Source organism: Passer domesticus, chromosome Z (assembly GCF_036417665.1).
Source record: "Passer domesticus isolate bPasDom1 chromosome Z, bPasDom1.hap1, whole genome shotgun sequence".
Lineage (NCBI taxonomy): Eukaryota > Metazoa > Chordata > Aves > Passeriformes > Passeridae > Passer > Passer domesticus.
In genome coordinates, this window is record NC_087512.1 from 79,022,593 (window position 1) to 79,048,375 (window position 25,783).

General features: G+C 42.2%; 1 protein-coding gene across 3 annotated transcripts in view; it reads left to right on the forward strand.

The window, feature by feature from the left end:
- MEGF10 (multiple EGF like domains 10) overlaps positions 1-20,185 on the forward strand; it is an 85,764-nt gene extending 65,579 nt beyond the window's left edge. For all 3 annotated transcript variants that reach the window (XM_064402744.1, XM_064402743.1, XM_064402745.1), the window contains exons 14-25: positions 647-793; positions 2,836-2,970; positions 3,306-3,434; positions 5,911-6,039; positions 7,114-7,242; positions 9,077-9,205; positions 9,745-9,981; positions 10,851-10,978; positions 11,136-11,259; positions 13,282-13,326; positions 15,315-15,521; positions 16,410-20,185. In XM_064402744.1, the coding sequence (XP_064258814.1) occupies positions 647-793; positions 2,836-2,970; positions 3,306-3,434; positions 5,911-6,039; positions 7,114-7,242; positions 9,077-9,205; positions 9,745-9,981; positions 10,851-10,978; positions 11,136-11,259; positions 13,282-13,326; positions 15,315-15,521; positions 16,410-16,573 (1,703 nt within the window). In that variant the 3' untranslated portion in view covers positions 16,574-20,185. The remainder of the gene's footprint in view (positions 1-646; positions 794-2,835; positions 2,971-3,305; positions 3,435-5,910; positions 6,040-7,113; positions 7,243-9,076; positions 9,206-9,744; positions 9,982-10,850; positions 10,979-11,135; positions 11,260-13,281; positions 13,327-15,314; positions 15,522-16,409) is intronic.
- The last annotated feature ends 5,598 nt before the right edge of the window (positions 20,186-25,783 follow it).

Here is a 25,783-nt window from a genome sequence, read left to right on the forward strand (position 1 = left end):
ACAAACTGTGACTGCATGATTGTAATGGGTGGTGTGTATTAGGATCTGTATGCATAGATTCAGGTTGTGGGCCACTTTAATATGAATTTTATACTGAAACAGGTTAAACAAAGCACTGACTGACCAGCATCCTTAACACTGTGGCAGCTAAGCATTTTGGAATGCTCACATGGTTGTGTTTGGAAACCCTTTGTGTGCACTACATTTTTCTGTTCACTACGAGGCTGAGCAGTAATCAGCTCACCACTAATTAGAAATCATTCCGTGTCCTGCACCCCATTATTATACACAAGTTATATCAGACACAAAGAATGCTCAGAGGGAAAGGTTCCTGCAATACCTTCTGTCGTGCATTTCCCAAACATAAAATCTGAAACCAAAAACCTTCTGGTGTTTTGAAACTGCCATTATGGAGGAAGTAAAAGCCATTTATGTGCCTCTCACCAAAACTGGAATACGAGGGAAATTCATTCACTCTTCTGGGGAAGGCAGGAACAGAGATGCAGGTTTATCTTGCTGTACTTTCCTGATGTTAGTGATGCTTTGATGAACAGGTTGTGTGAGCTGTGTTTCAAAGTTCAGCAAAGGCTTGACCTAACTGTGCACAAGAGCTCTTCACAGATGTTTTGTTTCTTTGTGGTTGCAGGTATTCACTGTGACAGTGTGTGTGCTGAGGGACAGTGGGGCCCAAATTGCTCCCTGCCTTGTTACTGCAAAAATGGAGCATCCTGCTCTCCAGATGATGGGATCTGTGAGTGTGCACCAGGATACAGAGGCACCACTTGCCAGAGAAGTAAGGATAACATAAATGCTTTAAAAACCTCTGTTTCTTCCTCAGTTGCTTGGAAAACATATCATACAACATCCTAGTGCTTTGCTAATTGTAATCTGAAAGGCTAGGAAACACTCCTTGATTGGACATTTTGTCAAAATACATGAATATTCAGGAAAAAAAGTGTCACCTGAAAGGAACAAAAGTTTTCTTCTAGTAGTGCTCTTTTTGTTATGGTACTTTTATTCACTGTCTGTCCTGTGGCACTGCTGTGAGCATGACTTTCCAAGACATGTCACAGGGGATTCCATTCTAAAGCATTTCCAAACGTGATTGATGAGTGTTAAGTTTTTTATACAGGTAAATAAAACATACTTGAGTTTCAGAAACTAAAAGCCTTCCCATTGTCTGCTAAGGACCATTACCTTAGTTAATATCCGGGGCTTTAACACTTGTTTTGTAAGAAAAGTCAGTGGGATCAGGCCCCACAGTAAGCAGAGGATGTCAAATGTACCCATGGCTCCTTTTGAAAAACTTGTCTGGGTAAAATAAAATTTGCATGAAGAGTGATAGAGATGAGCTAAAGAAAATCATACCAGAATCAGGGAGGTAAATAAGTCTGCCCTCCCAAGATTTGTCACATTTTGCCAGCAGTCCAGCTGTCTTCACTTCGAATCACTGAAGCTGTGAGGGAAAGGTGTTCAGGGGAGAGAAATGTGACTTGTCTGGAACTGCAGGGGAGCCCAGTTTCCAGAGTAGGTCTCCCAGAAACAGGATACAGGAGCAGGTGTGTTAAGGGACAAGCAAAGATGCTCCTGGCTCTTCCAAAAGAGGCTGAAAAGACACGGGATGACCTGAAATGGTCACTGTCAGGGAGGAGGAGAACCAGAGGAAGGTGAAGTTCTGTCAGTCCAGGAATGGAAACATTTCCAGCTGAAGGCTGTGGGATGGCAGTGGTAAATCCCACATCAGTGTGGCATTAGTATTCCTTGAGCATTTCTGACTGTGAGCACTAATTATTCTCACTATCTGATCTCTAAGGGCCCTGCAGTCAATCAGTGCATCCAAAGTGTAACACTGCCATGTAAAAATGTTCCCTGGTGTTTTGGAACTGTGCCTATAACCTGGACAAGGGGCTCCCAGTCCAGTGCCCCTCTGAGGCACGGTCTGCAGGCTGGGAAGACAAAGGTCATAGGAATAATTTGGATCCTGGTCAGAAACTGCCTTTTCAGTAAACAGGAAGACCTTTTGGCACTGTTTCACTTGGAGAAGTTAATCTCTCTGGAGAGATCCTGGCCATATAACTTGTATCAAGTGTGTAATTAAAAGACTGAATCTTGAATGAAATTGAAATATTGAAAAGATTCCAAGGTAGTTTAGTCACTGCTAATTGCAGCTGTTCAGGTATTTCTCTTGATCTCTTACCTAATATTCTAATTTATCAGGAAATAAATGCCAAAAGGGATTAGATCAACAAAGAAGGAGAAGCAGCCTTTTTTCCTCCCCTCTTTTTCTTTTTCTTCTTGAGAAACTTGTGCTTTTAGCATCACAATTAACTGCACAACTCTGTATTTCTGGTATCAGGTTCTCTGAAAGTTAGAGTGGCTGTGTACCATGTAAAAGAAAGGTTGATAGGAAAACATCTGTGCTTTTTATCCAGTGAAGTTGTGGCTGTTGGAATTCCAAGTTAGAAAACACATCAGGAATCAAGGTCTAAGATGACCTTACTCATCTAGAGATAAAACTATTCTCGCTGTTACTTCAGATGTGCTTCAAAAGATGTCCTTGTTTAGCCAAATAAAAGTACGTATGCATTCCAAACATCATCCAAGTTCAGGGTGGCTTGACATGTAGTGGAATGTCAACAAGGTCGTGGTGAACCAGAACACACCAAATCCTCGAGGAGAGGGAGCAGATCTCCTTTTGGGCGTGCAAATCACTGAGCTGCACAAAAAAAACAGCATCCACCTCTGGGGCTGGAAAGCAGGGCGAGTTCCAAGCCAGGAGCAGGGGTGGCTGATGGCAGGACAGCAGCAGTGACACTTTGTCCCCTCTGGTTCCAGTCTGCTCGCCGGGGTTCTACGGCCACCGCTGCAGCCAGACCTGCCCCCAGTGCGTGCACAGCAGTGGCCCCTGCCACCACATCACTGGCCTGTGTGACTGCCTGCCTGGATTCACAGGAGCCCTCTGCAACGAAGGTACAGCTGGCCACAGTGTCCCCGTGGGATGATTCCCATTCCAGCACCCGGGGGCTGCGAAACTAAAGATGCTTTCTGTCGCGCAATGTTCAGTTCATAAATCAGAAGTCTTTGGTTGTTTCATCCTTCAGTGTGAAACCTTCTGTATTCTCAACTCTGCATTATTTGTGTAGCGAATATGGATATTGTGCTCACTGTGATTTACAATACCTCACTTTACCCTTATACTAAGCAATACATCTCTCAATCTAAGTTGGTTGTTTTCTCCTGAAATGAAGAAAATGAAATCTTGTTCTGATCACTAAGGAGTTCTAACTCTGACAATGTCTTCTCAGTATGTCCCAGTGGCAGATTTGGGAAGAACTGTGCTGGAATTTGCACCTGCACCAATAATGGGACTTGTAATCCCATTGACAGATCCTGTCAGTGCTACCCTGGATGGATTGGTAGTGACTGCTCTCAGCGTAAGTACCAGGGGTTTTTTCACTTTTAATTTTAGAAAAAATAATCAGGGTGCAGCTACTTAAAATACCTTTTTATTTTTGGTAAAGAAACACTGTCTTAAGTCAGAAATTAGGACTTCATGGTAAATAATGGAGAGATAAATAATCCTAAACTTCTCTGGCCAGGCCAAGAACAAAGCTGAAATATTCTCAGACATAGGTTAGTGCTCTGGCTGCACAACCATCCTTGTTCTCACTAAGCATTTGAACATTTTGTTAAGAAATTTTTCACTATGCCTTTTTTTTTAAGTGCTTGTAACTCTCTGGGGGGTTTTCCTCTTTCTTCCTTTTGTAAGTGTTTTCACGGATAGACATTTTTAGTGTCATTCTGTCTCACTCAATGAGTATTGTCTTCCTGTGCTGAACTCACTGGACTCTTCATTACTGCCTTAAAAAGGAGAAGGGAAGGTCCTAATTTTACTATTTTTTGTAAAGTTACTTTATTGAATAGTCACTGTCCATATGCCTGGATGGGTCCATGAGATTTACTAATTAGAGGAAAGAATTGTTTTAAGGAAAACTCTCACAAGAAGTATATCCAGTCCCATAAAGTGCTAAAATCCACACAGTCTGAAACACACACACTCCAAAACTTCACTTTTGGGACTAAAAGAAGCTGCACCATACCCTGAAATGTCAGACATTGTGGTGGGGTTTCCAGGGAAGTGCATTTTTTAATAACATGGCTCATTGCTTTACATCATTTATGGTCTGACTGGCCCAGGTGAACAGGCTCTGCACAAGTGCAGGGTAACATCTGGTCAGTTTGGGAAGAGAACCCAAAAAACAACTTTCCTGGCTAAATTCTGTGAAGTGATTAGCATGCACAGCCCACTGTGATACCAGAATAAATCTTGGGCCCATTCCTGTGCAAGCCAGTGGCTACAAAGGTCCCTGTTTTTATGGTAAAATAAGTAGGTAGTTGGGAGAGTAGCAGAATAGGGGTATTTAGGAGGAGGAGGGACTTATTGCATCAATATCAAGAAAATGGTGCCAGCAATATGAATGGAAGTGTTTATTGAGGCTGTGCTCACAGACCATAACAGAGGAAGTTTATTTGCTTTGTATAAAGGCCTTTCGTTCACATGGAAAATAATGATTCCATTAATTTCTTTCAGAACCAGCGACCTTTTTTAAACTTCTAACCTTTTGCCTGTATGTGATTTACATTCCTTCCTAGCTGACCACTAATTTCAAACACAAAACAATAACAAAAAAATAATTACAAGGCACAACTGAAGTGAAAGTAATAAAAAAACAAACTTACTGTTTTGGGTTTTTTTTTAATTCATCATAATATAATTTTTAATGAACTGAAATTTGGGGAAAAAGGTGATACTTTGGAAAAGTACAGCCCACTTTTATGCATGAATCATTATGCAAATGTTTAAAGGATTCAAGAGTTTTTTGGTCTCAGGCAAGCAGATCAGTACAAAACAATAAATACCCTTTTAAATTTACACAGGAATAAAACCAAAGCTTCAGTGTCTGACCTCTTGTTTCTCTCCTATGAGACACGGACACTTCCATAAAACTATTTTTAAAGTGCTAAAGAATTATTTATTTTTTAAAATACTAACTACTACTTAAAGCACTGCTTTCTTTACTAAAGGAAAAAACTCCTCAAGATGAGAATCCTACTCAACAGAAAGGGTCTATTCTTAGAGTACCCTCTTCATTTACTGATATTCTACCATGAAGAAAATCATCTTTTGCTGTCTCTGAATAGTAATTAGCATTTTGGAACCACTTTGCAGTTCTAGTGGCAGCACATAGCATCAGATTCATCCATCATGACATTTCCAAAGCAGGCAGTAAATTCTGTCTCATAATGAGTCGACGTGATTGTGCACAAAATAATCTCCATTCTGTGGATAATTACTTGGTGTTTAGAAATATTATATTGATTATTGGACCCACGGAAGCAACTAAGTTAACCAGGTTAAGGTACAGACCTGATTATCTTCACCACGTTTAGGCAAATACATGAAATTTAACAGTCGAAGCACAAGAAGCAGGCTCAGTATTGGATCTAAAGCTCTAGGCTATATAGGAGTTTCCACCTTCTCTGCTTTCCTTCACTTCTTGAGGTTTAAGAGCTCTATCACCCTGACTGTTTGCAGAGTAAAAAATAGGTGAAGAAAGGAAACCTTTCTCTGTGAGAAAGCTGCTGTGAATATCCTATTTACTGAGTATCAAATACGCATTTTTCACCCATTTAATATTTTTACCTGGACTAAAATGATGCTTTAGCTGAAATAAATGAATAAATCTATGGCTGTTTGCTCAGAACAGAGCAGCCCAGAGCATGAACTCGGGAGGAAAACAGCGCACAGCAAACAAAGCAGTGCTCATGTTTGAATGGGAGCAGCTCTATTCATGTGCATCAAGGAACCTTTGTCATCTGAGGTTAATTAATTGCTCTGGGTTGTTGCAGCTTGCCCACCTTCCCACTGGGGACCAAACTGCATCCACACGTGCAACTGCCACAATGGAGCTTTCTGCAGTGCCTACGATGGGGAGTGCAAGTGCACCCCGGGCTGGACTGGCCTTTACTGCACACAGAGTAAGTGGATTTTGTGTTCATCCTTAGTCTGAGTACCAGTGACACAACTGTCCTCCAGAACAGCCTGAACCTGATAAGGAAGCTCTTTTTATTTAGAACCTTCGAAGATTATTTCACTAGACTGTAACATCATAATTTCCTTTGGAATTTTCTTCATCTAATAATGCATGAATACTGATTTTTTTTTTTTTTTGCCTAAGAGCTTTTGTTAAAGTAAAATTGCTCTGCAGTGACTGGGTATAGATATGTGTCATTCATTACATGCAGGCTAGGAGTTCATACAAAGTTTGAGAAATAAGCATTTGTTAGAAATAAATATGGGTAAAGCTGACTTCTTATCTTTTTTGTATTACACTTCCATTTTGGTTTACCTTCAGTTCAGGTTGCCTCACTGACTGTGATCCTGGCCACAACCCCTGTATTCGACCTCACAAAAAATAAGACTTCTGACTGTGTTTTGCAGTCAGTGTTCAAATACATGTTTTTCATAAAATTAGAACTTTGCTGTTTCAAATGAGTAATGTCATAGTAGCAGGAAATAACAGATACATTACAGGACCATATGGATGCAGTTCTGGGAGACATTCACTATGCTGGTTCAGCTGTCAGCTATCAGGGGTTTTCTGCTTCCTGCTGGTGAATAATGATCTCTTTGCAGTGGTGTGTCTTCTTCATACTGAAATGGTTTCTTTGTGAGCAGCTCAGGTACAATATGTTGTTGTTTTGGCTTTTTTAATGCTTCAGTACAAACCACGAAGCAAATACGTCCAGAGAGTCACTGACTGATGGGCAGACTCCCAAAAAACCCTCAAATCTCTTTGGAAGCCCATTTCTTCAAGGAGCTGTCTTTTCAGAACCTCTGCTGCCAGCACCATTTCCCAAACTCATTTTTGCCTGATTTGTGTTTTAAACCCACTCCACACGAGGCAGGTCTCAGTCCCTTGAGCTGACAGAACTCTCCATTTCAGGAGCTGCAGGAGCAACCCTCAGTAACACACCGAACCAGAATGTTTCCCTTCCACTCCCAGAGCAGCTGTTTCACCCCTCTCCCCCCTCTCTCTGCTTGTGTTGCAGGGTGTCCCCTGGGGTTTTTTGGGAAGGACTGTGCCTTGATCTGCCAGTGCCAGAACGGAGCCGACTGCGACCACATCAGCGGGCAGTGCACGTGCCGGACGGGCTTCATGGGGCGGCACTGCGAGCACAGTGAGCACACCCCTCCCTCTGCCCTGGGACACGGCCTCTGGCCCCCAGGGCCCCTTCTGACGGGCACAGAGCTGGCCACAGGCTTTTCCAAACAGTTTAGAGCCCGGCAGAATTAAGCTGTCACAATTGTGGTTTCCGTTTCTTTGCACTGCGTTTTAGTCGCTTTGGGCCTAACGCTAGAGGAACACACAGTTACTCCATCATGTAAAAGCAACAAAATGAATCCAAGGAATTGTCATTGGCATCCTGTGAAAGCAACGAGATGTGTCCATTAGTGTAAAGCACAGTGGCAGCTAATAGTTGGAAAACTGGAGATAAGAGCTAACACATCAGTGCTGGTGGATGAAATTAACCTTCGCAGTGCATTTTACAGCTGGTTTGTAAAAGCGTCGTAGGTGGCATTTTGTTTTCCTGTTCTCACACACTTGTGTGCTTCTCTCCTCAGGAAGATCAGGGATAACACCACTGACATCATTGGTGGTGTAATGTTGTACAGCATTAAAAGAATAATCAGGCTCATGAGCACAGGACTGTTTGTCCAACCTTTGCTGACTTCACGGGGCTCTGCTCCCAAATTTGTGCATTCAAATGACATGTATGTTTTTCCTCAAAACATCACTAATGTTCAGGAAAAGATAACTTATTAAGATAACCTCTTGATGTCAAAACATCACTTTGAATAACTTGGCAAATCTAACTCTGTCACGGATTTTGTATTTTATCTGCAAGTTGATAATAATGATTTGGCAACATTAATCTACATGTTTTGGTATTCATTCTAATTCAGATCTTGAAAGGCAAAAATATATTATGACATGATGGGTTCTGCCTACCCATTTACCTCAGTATTTATAATCTTGTTTTACTGAGTATAATCAAGAGAAGGAGGAGGTACATAAACATGAAGTTTTTCACTTGAGATTTGTCAAGACTGCAAGACCATTCTCTGGCACCTATTGTGTTACTTTATTTTTTAAATTATTCCAAATTAGGAATGCAGGAAAGATGAGTTAGATAATTGTAAAAAGACAAAAGGAAGTAAATGTAGTTGCAGAACTCTCAAGAAATTTCAGAAAAAGTGAAGAAACACTACACTTGTTAAAACCATCAGGGCTACTGTAATGTGTCAGGCCACACAAGAGGGGGCAGTATAAAAGAAATTATTTTTATCAGTATAGGGTAATTGCTTACCAGGATACATTCCTGAGGTAGGAGACACTTTGGTCAGTAATTAAGTATTACATTCAAGTAATACAAATAATTAAGTGCAACTTCCCCAGTTACTTTATTCTCCATAATTTAGCATTTTTCTCCTGGTAGTTTCTCAGTGTACACAGTACAGTATCAGAGCACACTATGGGCAGCAGTTTTATTTCTCTGTAAATGTGTTGTGCATTTTAGACTCACTGTTAGGACCCTTTCCTTTTGCTGTTTTACAGCAGCACACCTGCCACACCACAGGACACCACCATACAGGTGGAGACCTGTATGGTAATGAGATTTTTCAGGCACTGGGATCTGAGTCTTCTGGCTCTTTATTCACACCTTTCCCATTTCTTCACTGCCTTCTAATGTCTAAAAAATTACCTTTTTTTGATTCCTTGCTGCACTGTCTTGGTGGCATTGCAGGTGAAGGAAGAATACACATCTGAGCACAGTTTCTCCCTCTCTCCTGCACTCCGAGGAGGATGCTCCTCTTAGGAGCATTTCCAGGAGAGATCCGATGCTGATGAGACATTGCCACCTGCTGCCCACGGACAGGAACGTGTGGGGCTGGCCTCCCGTGGTGCTGCAGACCTTTAATGAGATTTTTCTTGCTTTTTGTCCTCCTCAGAGTGTCCCCAGGGCACTTACGGGTATGGATGCCGCCAGATCTGTGACTGCCTCAACAACTCCACCTGTGACCACATCACAGGGACCTGCTACTGCAGCCCAGGCTGGAAGGGGGCCAGGTGTGATCAAGGTAAAGCCAAGACACAATCAAATTTAAAGTCATTTTTTCACACGGAAACTGGCTTCACCTATTGAACACCATCTCTGTGTCATTCATTAAATGAATCTGACAGGTGTTTGGTTTTTTGGTTTTTTTTTAAGTAGCCCATTATGTTAATTCAAGTAAGTTTTGGAGGCTTTAAATTAGATTAGTGATAATTAACTGGAGCGAAGTTAGTGGAGTGTAGATTTGCACTAAATTATAGGGCAGTGATGCTCAAAGGTGCTGATGCAGCATGGGCTTTACCTGCCCCCATTTTTTTTACCCAAATAATCTTCTTACTTTTTCAAATTCATGAAAACATCTCTTCTCTGTGAAATTTCTGAGTGTTTTTCCTTTCTGTGAAGATTCTAAGTGTTCTTCCTTAAATTTAGGACTGGTTTCTGGCAGAGTTCTATTCTGCCCTTACTAAATACAATTAGATTTAGAGGTAAAATTTTGTCTCGTGCTCCTGACACGTGACCCCTCTGGGTTTATGCCACTTATTTTGATTTCTTCTTCTATCCCAGCTGGTGTAATTATAGTGGGAAACCTGAACAGCCTGAGCCGTACCAGCACTGCCCTCCCTGCTGACTCCTACCAGATAGGAGCCATAGCTGGCATCATCATTCTTGTCCTGGTTGTGCTCTTCCTGCTGGTGCTGTTCATCATTTACAGGCAGAAGCAGAAAGGGAAGGAGACACACATGCCCACCGTGACCTACACCCCTGCTATGAGGGTCATCAATGCAGATTACACCATTTCAGGTATGTGAGGATTTAGAATGGTTTTTTTTTTCCCCTCCATCTCTCGGCTTTTTGCTCAGATCTGCCCCTAACAGGGCTTGAATTCACATATTTCTGCTTCTTGATACCATGAAGGTGGCACGCCCTGGCAAAATGTCTTAAATATAAAGAAAAGTGACCATACTTCACTTTCCTGTGCAACATTTTGCACCCTCCAACTTTTTTTCTGCATTAAATGGACATTTCTATCCTCTGTGCCTGCTTTTATATCCAGTTGGAATGTGGCAAAAGCTGGTTTCCACAAGGAGCTTTAAATTCAATACCAGCAGCTTGGATAGAGGAAGAGTGTAGGAAATGAGGATTTCATTCTATCTGTAGCAAGATTCTGCAGAGAAACAGACAGCAAAAGGTTTGAAAGTGACTAAGGGAAGCAGCAGTGAAACAAACAAGAGTTTTTGTCAAGGAAAGCAGCAGCTGAAGAAGGCACCAGGAAGACTTCTCAGAGTTAAGAAAAGCAAATCAGGTTCTGGTGTTCCTGAACCACCATAATATGTTGGTGCAGATTTAATGGTGTAAATGACTGCAATGATGACTAGAAAGTTAAAAAAGAGAGCAAGTGACCACAGCAGTGAGGGGAGTTAAGGTAGCAGGTTACACTTGTGAAAGCTTTTTTCTAAAAAGCACATGACTTTGTCACTTACAGCCCTGTATCTCTCATTTCTTGAAATGATTAAAAGATACTTAGTTTTTTGTTGGTTGGTTTTTGTTTTTTTTTTTTAGGAAACTCTAGGTCAGGTTTGGAAATCAGTGTAGCACTCTGAAAAATGTATCTTAAGAAAGAAATTCCGTGTCACTTTCCATTGTTCATTTTCCTTTCTTTTTCTCTCCAGAAACCATCCCTCATACCAATGGTGGAAATGTCAACAGCCACTATTTCTCTAACCCCAGTTACCATACTCTGACTCAGTGCTCCAGCCCACCTCATGTCACCAACATGGAGAGACTGACCTTGGCAAAGGTAAAGCAGAAAAACTTCTCTGACAGTCTTTAGTTTATTTTACATTTTTCCCTAATCTCTCCTATTTGGCTTATTTTTGCTCTTCCTGATAACCACCTGGAAATTCAGCACCTTCCCTGCAATTTCAGTTTTATTACCTCCCTTTCTTCTGAAACAGGCAAAAACCAGCCAGCTGTTTGTGAACCTGAAAAATATGGAGCCTGGGAAACGAAGTGCTGTCATGGACTACACAGGAACACTGCCAGCAGACTGGAAACACGGTGGCTACCTCAATGAGCTTGGTAGGGAAAGAAGAAAGAAAGGAGCAGAATGGGAATGTTATTCACTGTATGTGGGATGCATCCCTTGAGGCAGGAAGAGATAAAGAAGTGACCCCTTGTGAGGAATGGTGGAACAGTTTCTGATGCCCAGTGCAGACATGATGTGTAAAATACCTCATTTTTATTAAAAGATTTGCTTATTGATCAGTTTCATAGAACAGTGGGGTTTTTACAGCAAGGGTCTGCTTGGACAAAATTACAAATTCTTATCAGATAAATGAAAAGTTGCATATATTATTTTTTTTAATCACCACAAAATGCAATCAGTGGCTTAAACACTATTTTTTCATTACATGAGCCACTTCCGATCTAAACAGCAGACCTTCCCAGCTATGCCTCCTGTTTGCTAAAACAGCATTGTCTCTAAGAAGAGAAATTCCCAAGAAATGGTGGGAGTTGCTGTATATCCTGCTTTATGCTGCCTTTTCTCCCTTTTCCACTCTCATGCATGCCAAAAAGGCTGGATTGCACTGCCCAGTGAAAGTCTTTAAAAGGACTTTCAGTGGCAGTACAATTCAGAAAATTTAATTACCTTCATTTCTGGTACTTACATATATCACACCATGGGATTCAGAACAACAGTATGCAGCACTGGTTTTTTTTTTTCCCTGCTCTTCCCCAACCTTGGTCAAACCACAATTCAGGCTCAGATCTGTTGAGTTTGGTTTGGGATTTGTTTTTTTTGGTGGTCATTTTTTTTTCAGGAAAATATTTCAGTCAAAGTGCTCAATATTCAGTTTTATATTTTCTTTGAACTTGCACTAAATGCTCCTGAGAGGCACTTGCTGTGGTTAACCCCAGGCAGGAGATCTTGAGCAGCAGGGAGGCTCCAGAGGACTGGATGAATGCTGATATTGTGTCTGTTTGCTAGAAAATAAAAGAGGATTGCTTTGGTAACTCGAGGCTGGTGACCTGAGCATTGAACATGAAAACAACAGCACAGCTGACATGAGATCTAATAAATAAAGGTGGGGTAGGAATAAAATTAATTATGTTTAGGTCTCCTTAAAATAATACCACTTCCCTCTTGAAAACTACTCATTTTGTTTAGATAATGCATAGATAAAATATTTTAGGCTTTTATAATGCTTCTGGCACAGTAGCACAATACAGCCTAATTAAAAATGAGCTCTCCACAATATCAATAAAAGCTATTTGAATGGATCAGTAACCAGGAACGTGCCAGGTCTCTGAAGACAGCTGTTGTGCTCTGCTGTTTGCTTTTATTGAGAGAAATCAGCGAGTAACAGGTAATTGCAGAGCTGCAGATTCAGGTGCAAGGTGTTCAGGCCACTGGGGCTGGAACAGGGTGACCCTGATTTGGGAGTGATTAAATTTGGAAGCAGAGAAATGAGAATTGGAGCAAGCTCTGCACACCCTGAAATTGGATGGGATGCCTTTCTGGTAGGTAGGGTTTATCCAGACAAAAAAAAGCAAACAAAAAAAACCCTAACCAAACCTAAAAACCAACCAACCAACCAAAGGAAAAAAAACAACCCAAACCAAACCAAACAAACAAAAAAACCCAAAACAAAATAATAAAAAACCCACCAAAAAACCCAAAAAAAACCCCAAAAACCCCACAAAAACAAAACCAAACCAAAAAAAAAAAAAAAAAAAAAAAAAACAAAACAAAAAAAAAACCAAACCATAAAAAAAAACCCCACCAAAAAAACACCCAAAGCTTTAGTCTAGGATTATTCAAGAGTGAGTAACTGGCATTATATGAAGTGAAACTTGATAATTTAATGGTCCCTCATGACCCACCTCCCCTGTTCCTGTTGGAAAATGTGCAAGCAAATAGTACAAGTGCTTCTGTACCTCCATCCTGGGCAGTTCCACAGTCCTTGTGAGAGAATTATTCAGCTGGGGCAGAAATGAGTCCCAAGGCAATTCTTAAATATTTACAAGCTGTTGTCTAATCACACTTGTTTTCTTTGATTTTAAATCTACTCTATTTTTTTCTTGTCGTTTTCTCCTCAGGTGCTTTTGGACTTGATAGGGGATATGTGGGCAAGTCCCTGAAAGGTGAGGTTGTTTTCTGATGTATTTAGATGAAACTACATGAACATGCCTTTGATTCTTCCTAATTACCTTTAGTTTCTAGGTGAAGAGAATATAAAAAAACAATTCTGGAACTAAATTTTTCCTAGACACTGAATCAATGCATGATTGATTTGTTTGCTGGTGTGGGGTTTTTATCTTTTTTTAAGGGATGTTGTTGGATTTTATTTTTAAAAAAACAACAAAACCACAAACCCCTATGTGTCACATGGATCAAATGTTTTTTGCCATTCTTGAGTCACAACACAGCTCAATTCTAGACTTCAGAACACATGCTGCCTCTGCTGAAAGGCTTTAAAAGGCAATTCCAACTGCAGCTGGCGTGGTCTGCATGACCACAAACCTTCACCACATCCACTGCAGGCCCCTGGAAAGGATATCAAAATACAGAGACAAAGACAGGAATGAAAAGCTTCCGAAATTCAAGGTAGTGATCTGGTATTTTCATCTTCTGAGTTACCCAGTTTTCTCGCAAGGCTACAATTGTGCCACCCTGCTGTGTGTCAGTGTTTGTGGTCCCTGATCACGGCATGCCAAGGGTGCCTGGACATCCAAGCAGTGGAAAAGGTGCAGCAAAGTCTGTAAGAATGATGAGTTGAACACACTGACAGACAGCAGCTGGTTTGTCCCCTTGTCTGTAACAGGGCACAATTAAACTGACACAGTGATTTATCACACCTGGATTTTCCTGCCCTTGGGTCACACCTGCAGCTCCAGGCTGGGGCAGAGGGGCTGGGAAGCTGGAAAAGGCCCTGGGGGTGCTGTGAGAGCAGCTGGACAGAGCCCAGGGGTGCCCAGGTGGGCAAGAGGCCAGTGGCCAGTCCCAGCCATGGGGTGGCAGAAGAAGCAGGGCAGAGCCTGTCCCTGTGCTGAGGCCACACCTCAAATCCTGGGGGCAGCTCTGGGCCCCTCACAAGAAGACAAAACATTGAGGCATTGCGTATCAGGAAAAATCCCTTCCTAAAAGGGTTGTCAGGCATTGGCAGAGGCTTCCCAGGGAAGTGGTGGAGTCACCATCCCCAGGGGGATTTAAAAGATGTGAAGATTTGGCACTTGGGAACGTGGTTAAGTGATGGATTTGACAGTGTTACATAAATGGTTGCACTCAATGACCTGAAAGGTCTTTTATAACCTGAACAATTCTCCACTTCTGTGGTTACAGAAGGCCCATTTCAAATTAATCACAAAATCATGAGCACCCATCCACTGACAGGTCCAAGGTCAGTCTCACGTTAGATATGGAGTCAGGAATGAGCTAAGGAAGTCTCATGTTAAATAACACATTATATCACAAAGCAACACAGAGAACAAAGTAACACAAACACCACAAAATCACTTCCCAGCACAAGCAAACACATCTCTGAAACCAGTTACTCATCCTTCAGTTAAATCCTGACATCACAAGCCACCTGATACTTCCTTGCCAGTTCTCCTGCATGTGCCTTACAGAAACTTAGAAGAAGCTGATTATTGTTTTTTGTGTACTCAGATACTCAAACTCTGCACCACCCAAGCCATCCCTAGAAATAAACCACGCTGCGATTTGCCCAGACACTGCTCTTGGGAACAGTCTCAGATCAGTTATTTTAAGTGTCCTGAGTTCTACACCTGGAGGGGAATAAAGGGTTCTGAAGTGCTTGTTAAAAACTGATTCTGCAGTTCATCTCTGTATAATGCTAGGCACCATTTTAACCAGAATTGATGATGCTCAGATTTTTCAACAGTAATTTGCTGGTGGCAAGATGAAGTCCATTAAAGAGCATAGCAGCTGAGATGCTTTCACTGATTGTTGTACATAATTTTGAAGTGCTACAACTAGTTTCCATTTTAAATATTCACTTCTGAGTGACTTTTTAGAACTCAGCATGAAACAAAACCCCTTTTTTTTTTTTTTTTTTGGTAGCAGTCTCCATAGTAGGCACCATGCTTGAGTAACGTTTTTCTTTTTGCAGATCTGGTGAAGAACTCGGAGTACAATTTAAGCAATTGCTCACTGAGCAGCTCTGAGAACCCCTATGCTACTATCAAAGACCCACCAGCCCTGGTGCCAAAGAGTTCAGAATGTGGCTACGTGGAAATGAAGTCCCCGGCACGTCGCGACTCCCCCTACGCCGAGATCGCCGGCTCTGCCACAGCCAGCAAGAACGTGTACGAAGTTGGTAGGTGCAAAATCCACCTCTGGGTGCTGGGGGTTAGGGACAAAGGGCACAGGGCTTTTTTATCCTTTGATTCAGTTTCATCAAAACACGTGAAGACCGCTGGGGAAACAAAATTTCGTTCAGACAAAATTTCGCTCAAAACAAAAAACGCGTTCGGATTCTGCGTTCTGCTCAAAAGCTGTAACAACAGAGTTTTTACTAATTTGGTGTAATTAGGGTTTGAAGTTATCTTCAGCTCTGTTCTGTCACCTACAGATACCTCTGAACTGCCCTGGTGTGAAAGCCTTCCTTTAACTAACAGCATAAGTTTAGCATTGACTGCAATGCAGTTCAGCTCCAGGTCAGACTGAATGCAGCTGGAGTTATGCATGGGAGGGTTGAAGTTCTGTTTCCTTATCTTGATGAGAATAAAATGACATCTTCAACCACAGACATAGTATTCCACTAATAGGGGCCCTACCAATATTTCTTTAGTTACAGAAAACCTTGGGGTCCTGTGGAGTGGTAGCTATCCTGATCATCTCTGGGGCTGTAATAAATTGTGTCCAGTGTCCCAGGATATATTTTCCCTTTTCTGCATGCAATTAGAGGTCACTGAAATCCATCAACTGACCCATTCTGCTCAAATTCAGGTTGTTGTTTTGTTTGATTTAATTCGCTGAAATTAAAGACACATAAAGAAGAGATGCTGTCTTGTTTCTGTCAGTGAAGACACTCATGGCAGGGCCCTGCTTCAAGTGTGAAGCAAAAACACCAACCCGTGTTTCTACAGCTGCATTTCAGGACTCAGCACGATGAGGAATCTTCCTACTGGAGCAGAAACTGAAATAAAGTACCAGTGTTTTCCCGTTTTCCCTGGAGCTGAGTGCTTGCTCTCTCTCCTCACAGAGCCCACGGTGAGCGTTGTCCAGGGCGCGTTCGGCAGCGGCGGCGGGCGGCTCGGCCAGGATCCCTACGACCTCCCAAAAAACAGCCACATTCCCTGCCACTACGACCTGCTTCCCGTCAGGGAGAGCCCCACGCCCTCCACAGAGGGGGTCAGCAGCAAATGACCCCGCAAGGAGCTGATGCCTGCAGCCCTGGGACTCTCAAGGGGCAGAGTGGCACGGTCGTGCTCCCTCCTCTCTCGTTTACCATCTCTCTTGGCTCCTCATCTGTCCTGCAGATATTTGCTGTACCTTAAGCAGAATCTCAGCACGAGGTCTGTATTGCATACACAAGTGACAGATGGACAAATGCCACACTCTGGGGATCCTGATTCTTCTTTTCTTTTTTCATGGCAGTAAATTTTATAGAAACAGGTATGCAACGCATTTATACTGTAATATACTGGCTTAAAAAGTAATAGTTTGCAGATTAGTCTTGATAACATCACATTTTAGCAACTTCAAAATGTAGGCTTCATGTCTGTCATGTTCCAGAGTAGTAATACTCCCAGGACAGTGCAATTTACCAAATACCACTTTGTACAGGTGATCTGATTCACCAGTTACTCACTAGTAGAAGGAAAACTGCCTTGCCAAATTTTACCTTCCATTCTTATCTTTAGTCAAGACATATTACAAGAAACAAGATCTGATGGGGATAAGGAAGCACAGTGTTGCAGTTGTTTGGGAAATCCACCATCAGGCTTTGCTGTCCATTGCAGGTGGTGGATGTAGTTGGCTTGAACAGGTCTGGAGATAAAATAATTGCATACATCAATATTTACATGATGCTTCAAGATCTCTTAGTACTGTAGACCCAGCACCAGAATTCAGCAAGTATTTTGCTACAGTTCAGCTTCATACGTTGCAGTTCTGACCACTATTTCTGCCACACACAAACTAATAATCCACAACATATCAGTTATTGCTTCAAAAAAGATGTAAATTGAATCAGTTTATTTTTGTCACCACGGACTGATTACGTAAGGAGTGGACAAAGGTGATGACTTCTGTAAATCTTAACTGCAAGGAAGGGTTTACATTTTATATAAAGGTAGTAATAATGACTGTAATATAGGATAAAGATAGTCAAGTGTTCTGACTTTTTTTCTTTGAAATAACTAAGCAAACTCTGTGCATACTTGCTAAAAAGGCACCTTTTCTTTTTTTATAGTTGATGTAGGGAAACACATGCTTAAGCTGGTCTTTTGCATTGCTAATAATGTGACACATGTACCCCCCCCTCACCTTCATTAACTTCTCTCTCCATTTTTACGCTGTGTGTCTGTGTTTTTAGTGAACTAGCTTGTAACTGAAAAAAATATTCTAGTGTGTGTGTGTGTGTGTGTGTGTCCATTTCTTTTGCATTTTTGCCAACTGGCCTTTTGTTTGTCAGGTTCAAGGGACCTCTGGGCAGAGCAAGAGGATGAAAGTAAGAATTCACAGTGATGTCTATCAGGGGTGATTTAAAAAATACCTAACAGTTCAGATTAATCCATTAATTCAGGGGAAGAAAATCAAGGGTTTTTTGTTGAGAATGACAAGAAGAACGCAGAAGTAAAGTAAAAAACAGTTCCTCCTTAAACTTTAGCTTATTCTGTTGATCATGTGGATGCAGACCATCTTCCCAAAACAGCCCTTTTTTCCCAAAAGAGGCTTTCAGTCCTTCCAAAATAGTCTATTATGAGCTGCACAATGCAATGGAAATTAAATTCACCAGGGGATTTTCCCCAAACACATCAACCTGAAGATAACATGGTTGTTATAGACTAGATATCCTCTTTCAGTGGAAAGATATTTTTGGGAAGCTAAGAGTGAGGTGCCAGCGTTTGATGTGACCTGGCAGTGCCTCTGTAGCACCTGGTCCTGAGGGCTGGTGTGTCACTGATGGATGGGGAGAAGGATCCTGGCTGTTTGGCAGTTCCCTGGGCATTTCTGGTACATCCTTGGAATAAAGAATTCCTTTACCTCTGGATTTGGAAAGTACAGATATTAGCTGGGAGATTTCTAAGCCTCCTTGCCATTTAATCCCTGTCTAAGATGAAGATTGACTGGGTTTGTATGCATCTAGATAAAATGTAGAGCTACTGGTATATACAATTTTTTTGTATTGTGTGAAGCAGACTTTAAAATAAAACCTTTCTTCTCTAAAGCCATGAATAGAAAATGCTGCATTTAACAACTGGGAGCTCATTAAAGCTTCTTTTTCTTTTTCAAGACCACTAGATGAATTATCTTCATCATATAAACCATTCTTTAAACATGGAAAAGGGAAGAGCTGAATAAATGTTGGGAGGGTTTTAAAATTCCCAGTATGTCACATATCCTCAAGTGAAACATTCAGTCAAATATTCATGAAATATTGTAATTTTGCTTATTGTGTGTGTTTTAAATGTACACATGACTGAGGTCTGCCTGCCTGTGTGTGTCTGAAACTCCAGCTGTGCAGTCAGCAGCAGCAGCAACATCTGCATGAATCTGAGCTGCATCTGCAGCACAGGCAGGGCAAGCAAGTGGCTTGTGAGCTTACTTCAGAGAATGATTCCTGGTGAGGTGCTCAGAACACTGATTTTCCTGGAGTGCTCTCTGCTGTCAGGCTCAGAGACCCCCAGCTCAGTCCTGGTGACTGCAGGCAGCTCTGCCTGCAGATCCCCCCGTGGGCTTCACACAATCCAGAAACTTCTGAAGGTGCTTCCTGTAGGGTGGAGGAGACTGAATGGGCCAGGTGATGGAGAAATTTCAGCAAACACTCAGAGAACTGGCCTCCCTTCACCACAGACAGGACTGGGAAGGGATGCCTTGCCTCTCTATATTCAAAAAATAGCACTTTTTTGTAAAGGGAGATAGCTCTCCCCTAGCAACGTGTCACCATTTTAAAAAAAGGCTGCACTGAGTTAATAGCTGGCTTTAAAGCAGTGAATATAAAATTTAGGCTTTAAATATTGTAGGCATTATTAATTCAGGCCACTTAGAAGCATAACAAACCCCACAGCTTTCTGCTATGTCCAGGATTTTAATCACAACACACTGTTACACAAAAAAAATCTGTCCTTGTCTTGATCTACCCAGAGAACTTCCATTAACTTTTAACTGGAGATGCACATGCAGATTACAGGAAGGAAGATTTCATTGTGCTCACAATTTCTGCTGAGACAATCTGCAAGTTCATACTGAAGTGAAGTTAGGATAAAATCAAAAGCAAGGAATGTGTTACTCTAAATATATTGTTACTCTAAATATATTGGATTTTCAAATACACTAACAACTTCTTATCCAATATGTGTCCAAATAGTAATTCTTACACCGAAGCTCCAAAGTCCAGACTGAAGATCACAGAGCTAGTTTTGACAAAAAATGCTTTATATTAAAGATTGTATATACAGTATCTGAAATTACTGGAAAAAATGACTGTATGTTTATCAATTACTGTAGAGAAAACCTTGTCATTTGATACACTCTTCCTAGTGCTAGACCACTGAACATAGCTTTTCAGTTTTTTAGCCCACAAGACTTCACTTTGATATGATTGAACTGTATTATATTTTTAAAGAAAACCTATCAAGTATGCCTGACTTTTCTTTTTTTCCTTAGTTGTAACACAAAAGGTGTTTTGTTGTGAAAATATATATATATTTTCCAAAGATGACTGATGTTCATCATTTTCCCTTTCACTACCATATATTTCACTTCACATCCCTGTAGGTTAATACAATAAAAGTTTCTAATGAAAGATGAGAAGTGCTTTGATTTTATTTTTTTTTTTACTTTGTTTTTCATTTGCCTGCAGGGGATCTTGATATAGCACAGGAAATGTATTTAATGTCATTTTTGCTCTCATGGTGTAATCCCAGCTGGCAGCTGGGTACCATGTGGGTAGTTACTCACTGCTCCAGGGAGAAGTAGAGGAAACTAAACTCTGTGGATTGAAATAAAAACAGTTTAATAACTGGAAGGAAATAAAATACATTTAAAAATAAATGAAGTCAATTTACTAGTACTGATTTTAATACTAAAACAGAAAAAATCATCATAGATGTCTAATGTTTGAGATTTAAAAATCTACAATCCAGTATTGTAAAAGTATAGTTCTACTTCCCAGGCTTTTCTGTGCAAATCTGAGAAACTCAGTATTCCTTCAGTGCTGTTGAAATATGGGGCTTAATCCTAAGTAACTGACTTGTTTTTACATTCAAATAGCCATCTTATTAATAAAACAGTGACAAAGACTGATCCAGATTAACTATGTTGGGTAAATGATCATTGGTTATAAATTAGTATTTTCCATAGAGTCATGATTCCGCATGAGGAAAAAAAGGGTTGGGACATTTCACAGCATCACAGGATCAATCAGGGTTGGGAAAGAAAGTGGAGATCCCCAAGTCCCAAGCTGTGACCTAACACCACCTTACCAACTAAATTATCCTTATCCTGAATTGAGGGGCCTGGACCTGGACACAGCACTTGAGGTGCAGCCTCACCAGGGATGTGTGGTGGTTTCTGGGGTCCCCAGGACAGAGCAGGAATTGATGAATCTGACTCCATGTTCTCAGAAAACTGATTTATTATATTATGGTATTATATAATGTTAAAAGAATGGTATACTAAACTATACAGAAAGGATACAGACAGAAGGCTTAACAAGAACGACAATGAAAACCCATGACTCTTTCCAGAGTCCCGACACAGCTGGACAGTGATTGGTGATTAAGTTAAAACAATTCACACCAAACCAATGAAACAATCACTTACCACATTCCAAAGCACCAAAACAGGAGAAGCAAATCAGGTAATTATTATTTACATTTTTCTCTGAGGCCTCTCAGCTTCCCAGGAGAAGAATCCTGGGCAAAGAGATTTTTCAGAAAATATGATGGTGACAGTGCTGAGCACAGGAGAAGGATGACCTCCCTGCTCCTGCTGGCCACCCATTCCTGATCCAGGCCAGGAGCCATTGGCCTTCCTGGCCACCAGGGCACACTGCTGGCTCACGTTCAGCCATTCCCCCCAGGTCCCTTTGTGCCTGGGCCCTGTGCAGCCACACCGTCCCCAGCCCAGGGCATTGCAAGGGTTATTGTGGCCAAAATGCAGCACTGGGCACTTGGACTTTATTAAACTTCACCTTACTGGACTCTGTCCATTCCAGACAATTCCGGGTCTGCCTGCAGAGCCCTCCTGCCTTCCAGCAGATGGACACAGCTTGGTGTCACCTGCAGCTTTCCTAATGAAAGGCTCAGTGCCCTCATCCCTGTGGTCAGTGCCAACACTGAGCAGAGCCGGCCCAGCACAGAGCCCTGAGGGACACCCCTGGAGCCGGGCCCCAGCTGCATGCAGCAGCCTCAGCAGCACTCTCTGGGCCTCCTGCAGCCAGCTCTGAGCCCAGCACAGAGGGCTCTGTGCCAGCCCTGGGCTGCAGCTTTTCCAGCAGTGAGCTGGGGGAGACAGGGCCAAAGCCTGGCTGGAGTGCAGGCACACAACACCCACAGCCTCTCCTGCACCCAGCAGCAGGGTCACCTGGTCATTAAAAAAGGAGACCAGGCTGGTCAGACCTGATTTAGGATGTGAATCCACGCTGGCTGGCTCTGATCCCTCGGCCATCCTGTGGGTGCCCTGTGGTGGTTCTCAAGGTGATCTGTTCCATAACCTTGCCAGGCACCCAGGTCAGGCTGACATGCCTGCAGTTCCCCAGATCCTCCTTCCATCCATCTTGGGGTCACACTGGCACCTCCACTCCTCTGGGACCTCCCTGCTGAGCCAGGACTGATGGTAAATGATGGAGAGCAGCTTGGGGAGCTCATCCACCAGCTCCCTCATCCTCCTAGGATGGATCCCATCACCTGTGAGTATCTAAGTGACTCAGCAGGTCTCTGACTGTCTCCTCCTGGATTGCAGGGGGGCTGTTCTGCTCCCTGTCCCCACCCGCCAGCCCAGGAGGACACTTGTACTGAGCACAACCTGTGTTCCTGTTGAAAACCAAGGCAAAAAAGGTGTTTAAGTACCTCCATCTTTTCCCCGTCTTCGGTTACCAAATTTCCTGCCACATCCAATAAAGAATGGATGTTGTGCTTACCCATGCTTTTCCCAGTAATGTGTTTATAAAAATACTTTTTGTTATCCTTCACAACAGAAACCAGTACGTTCCAATTGGGCTTTTACCTCTCTCAGTTTTTTTTGTTTTTGGTGTTTGTTTTTTTTTTTTTTTTACACCTTAAACATTTCCTAAGTTGCTTACCTCTCTTTCCAAAGGTGATTCACACTCTTATTTTCCGTCAGTTCCTTCAAAAGCTCCTACTTACACAGATGGAGCCCATCTGCCTCTAGCAGGCCTGGTGCTGTAGAAATTGCCCCAAATTCCACTGATGGCACCAGCCCTTAAATAATTTATTAATAATGTGGATTCTCCTGTTCATCACTCTTCCCTCAAACTGAAGGAACCGAGCAGAACATTTCCAGAGCTCCTGCCCTGTCAGATTAAGTTCTTTTGTAACTTAGAGATGGGGCAACCGAGAGGCGTTTTAAAAACTTTTATTCTATTTTCAGTCTCATGTGAAGGGAGAGGCAATACAGATGTTATAATTCACACTATTACAATTTTAAGTCAACTATTTCTTACTTACAATACACTAATACTGTTTCTTGGCCTATCAGCTTTTGCTACACTAGACTGCAAAAGCAGTCTAGCTTACATGATTGAAGCTAATTATCTAAAATTACTCCTTGTGGGTGTTTATATAATGCATTTTTCATAGTTTGTCTCTCTAAATTATCTAGCCTTTTTTACAAGGCCATCCTTTGAAACTTGTTTCTATTTCTATTTCTCTTTCAACAATGCCTGTCTTATTCCACAACATTTTTAAATCAGCATTTCTTATCTCAGAATTTACATACAGATATATACTATATGAACCTTCTGTAAATTTTTTTTTTACATTTTCTACAAATCTATTTCCCACACTGCCCCATCAACCAAGTGACCCAGAGCCTTTTAACTACCCTGGTGGTCTCCTTTTCAACTTCATCACTGCAAGCCGGGACAACCAGCAGTGACTAAAACACAGAGGTGAACCAGGCCAGGGGGTCTCCTGGTGATATCCAGACCAATCAGGAATTACAGGGAAGAGAACAGTTTAAACAAACCAATGAGGTCTCAGGGGAGGCACAAATGACAGGGAAGGTGCTGGAAATAAAGGCGGGGCCATCCTGACACACAATGCAGAAGGGCAGGGTGACAATGATGGACATGGAAAGAGCTGGAACAGAGAGCAGACCTTTGGGAAGATGGGACAAGGGAGGTGGGAGGATACAACTCAGGGGTAAACCACCTGCATAGGGGCACTGGAACAAACCATTAAAAAATTCTAAAGAAAAAACACACCACCACAAGAGACGACTTTGGGAACAGGGCAGTTCCTCACACAAATCCTTGTGTCACAATCAGTGAGTGCGACCCGAGACCAGACCAGCCAAGAGTGGCAAAATGAAACAGGGACAGGAACGATGGAGTCACCCAGAAAAGTAAACTTTAATAATGAGCAAACAAAAGGAAGTAAGCCGCGCACAATACAGGGTTTCTTCCAAAGACCCCAAAATGGGGGAAATACAGCAATATAAACACTCTGATCTGAGAGCAGGGAACCAATCATTGATGAGGACTAACAACATTGCCTTAGATATAACATGCTACGAACCAATCAAAAACAGGAACTAGAAACATAACCTTATATGGAACAATATTAACATAACCACTCCTATGATCCCATACTTCTCACCATAACTTAGGATACATAATTTTCTTCTTAACATCCTGTTTCCCACAGTCGTAAGTTGAAGCCTCTGGTAATGAAGGCTAGCTCACCACCCATCCCAACTAGCTGAAATCCCACACCTCATCCTTTCTGTTTTAAACAAATACAGACTTAAAAGTCTTCCTTAAAATCCTAAACAACCAACCTGTTAAACACAGCAATAACATCAATACAACTATGCTGTGATGTAGGATTTAGTGTTGAGTAAGATTTAATGTTCTTGTTAGAATGTTCAGTATTTCTTAAGTTGATTACAGAATGGTTCGGTCCTAGTTTCCCCTCACCCCTAGACTGGTTTGTCCTTCCATATGAAAGTGCTGTCAATCTGTTTGTCTCCTCCCTGGTACCTATAACTTTTATTGTATCATTATCATCAGTCCTCCTTAGGTCTTTGTCCGTCACCCTAAGAACCTTCCTTTTGTTCTAGAAAGTTCTCCTTTCCCTGTTCAGTGATTGGATCAGAGAGCCAGGCCCCTCCTTATAGTTCATGTGATTTGCTAGCTGGAGTCTCAATCAATGTTCTTACTCCTCCCAGGTATTCTCTTAATGTTTGTTTCCATCCATCTCTTGTATCCACCCCCTTAACATACTGCTGTTTTCCCATGTGCTGGGTCTTTGTCCGACTGGCCGCCCTGAAAACAATAAACTCTGGACTTTGCCCTGGAACAGAATCCCTTTTTTCGTCCTCCTTGCCTTCTCCAGTCCTCTCCTCATCACTCCAGCTGAGGCGCTAACTGGATGCCCCAGGTGCATCTGGGAAGTACCCCATTGCTGCTAGAGATCCGGATGCAGCACGGCAGTTTGGCGCCCAACGTGGGGCCCGAGAAGACCACCGGACCCCATGGCTGGAGTTCAGCATTGGAGTGGAGAAGCTTAGTGTTTCTTCGCCCTTCATCGGTTGCTCTGTGGACATCAAACTACCCTTCTCTGTGAGCAGACCCCGTTCTAGGGGTGATGCTCTGGACAGGGAGGGGATCGGCAGCTCTGGCACCCTGGAGTCGATCCCCAGCAAGAACCACCTGCTGGAGGTTTCTCCCAAAAGGCTCGGGAAGAGGGTGAGTACCCCCACTCCACATCTTCATGTGGTCCCTCTCACCTAATCCCCTGGTTCTGTCCGGTCGGATCTGTGGTTTCGCCCAGGGTCCAGTGGGATTAGGGCCCGTGTCAGGGAGGTTTTAGTTTGCCTTTCGTTAATTTTCATCCAGGAGGTGGAAGTTGAGCAGACATGAGTGCAAAATTATCTGCTCAGCAAAAAGGAGTATACGTCCAAGTTGTGGGAATCCTTGGGGAAGTTAAAGTTGTTAAAAAAACAAGTAAAAAGTTTGGTTTTATGGTTGTTCACTCAGTTTCCTGAGATCACCGCAGTTTCTGTTCACGATATTAATTTTTGGAATCGGGTTGGAGCAAAGTTATTTCAATTAGGATCAAAAGAGAGATCTCAGAACACAAAATTAACTTATTGGAGTTTTCAAATTGTGACAGTTTTGAGACAAAAGAAAAAAGTGACAGAACAACCACCCGGGTTTCTTGTCCA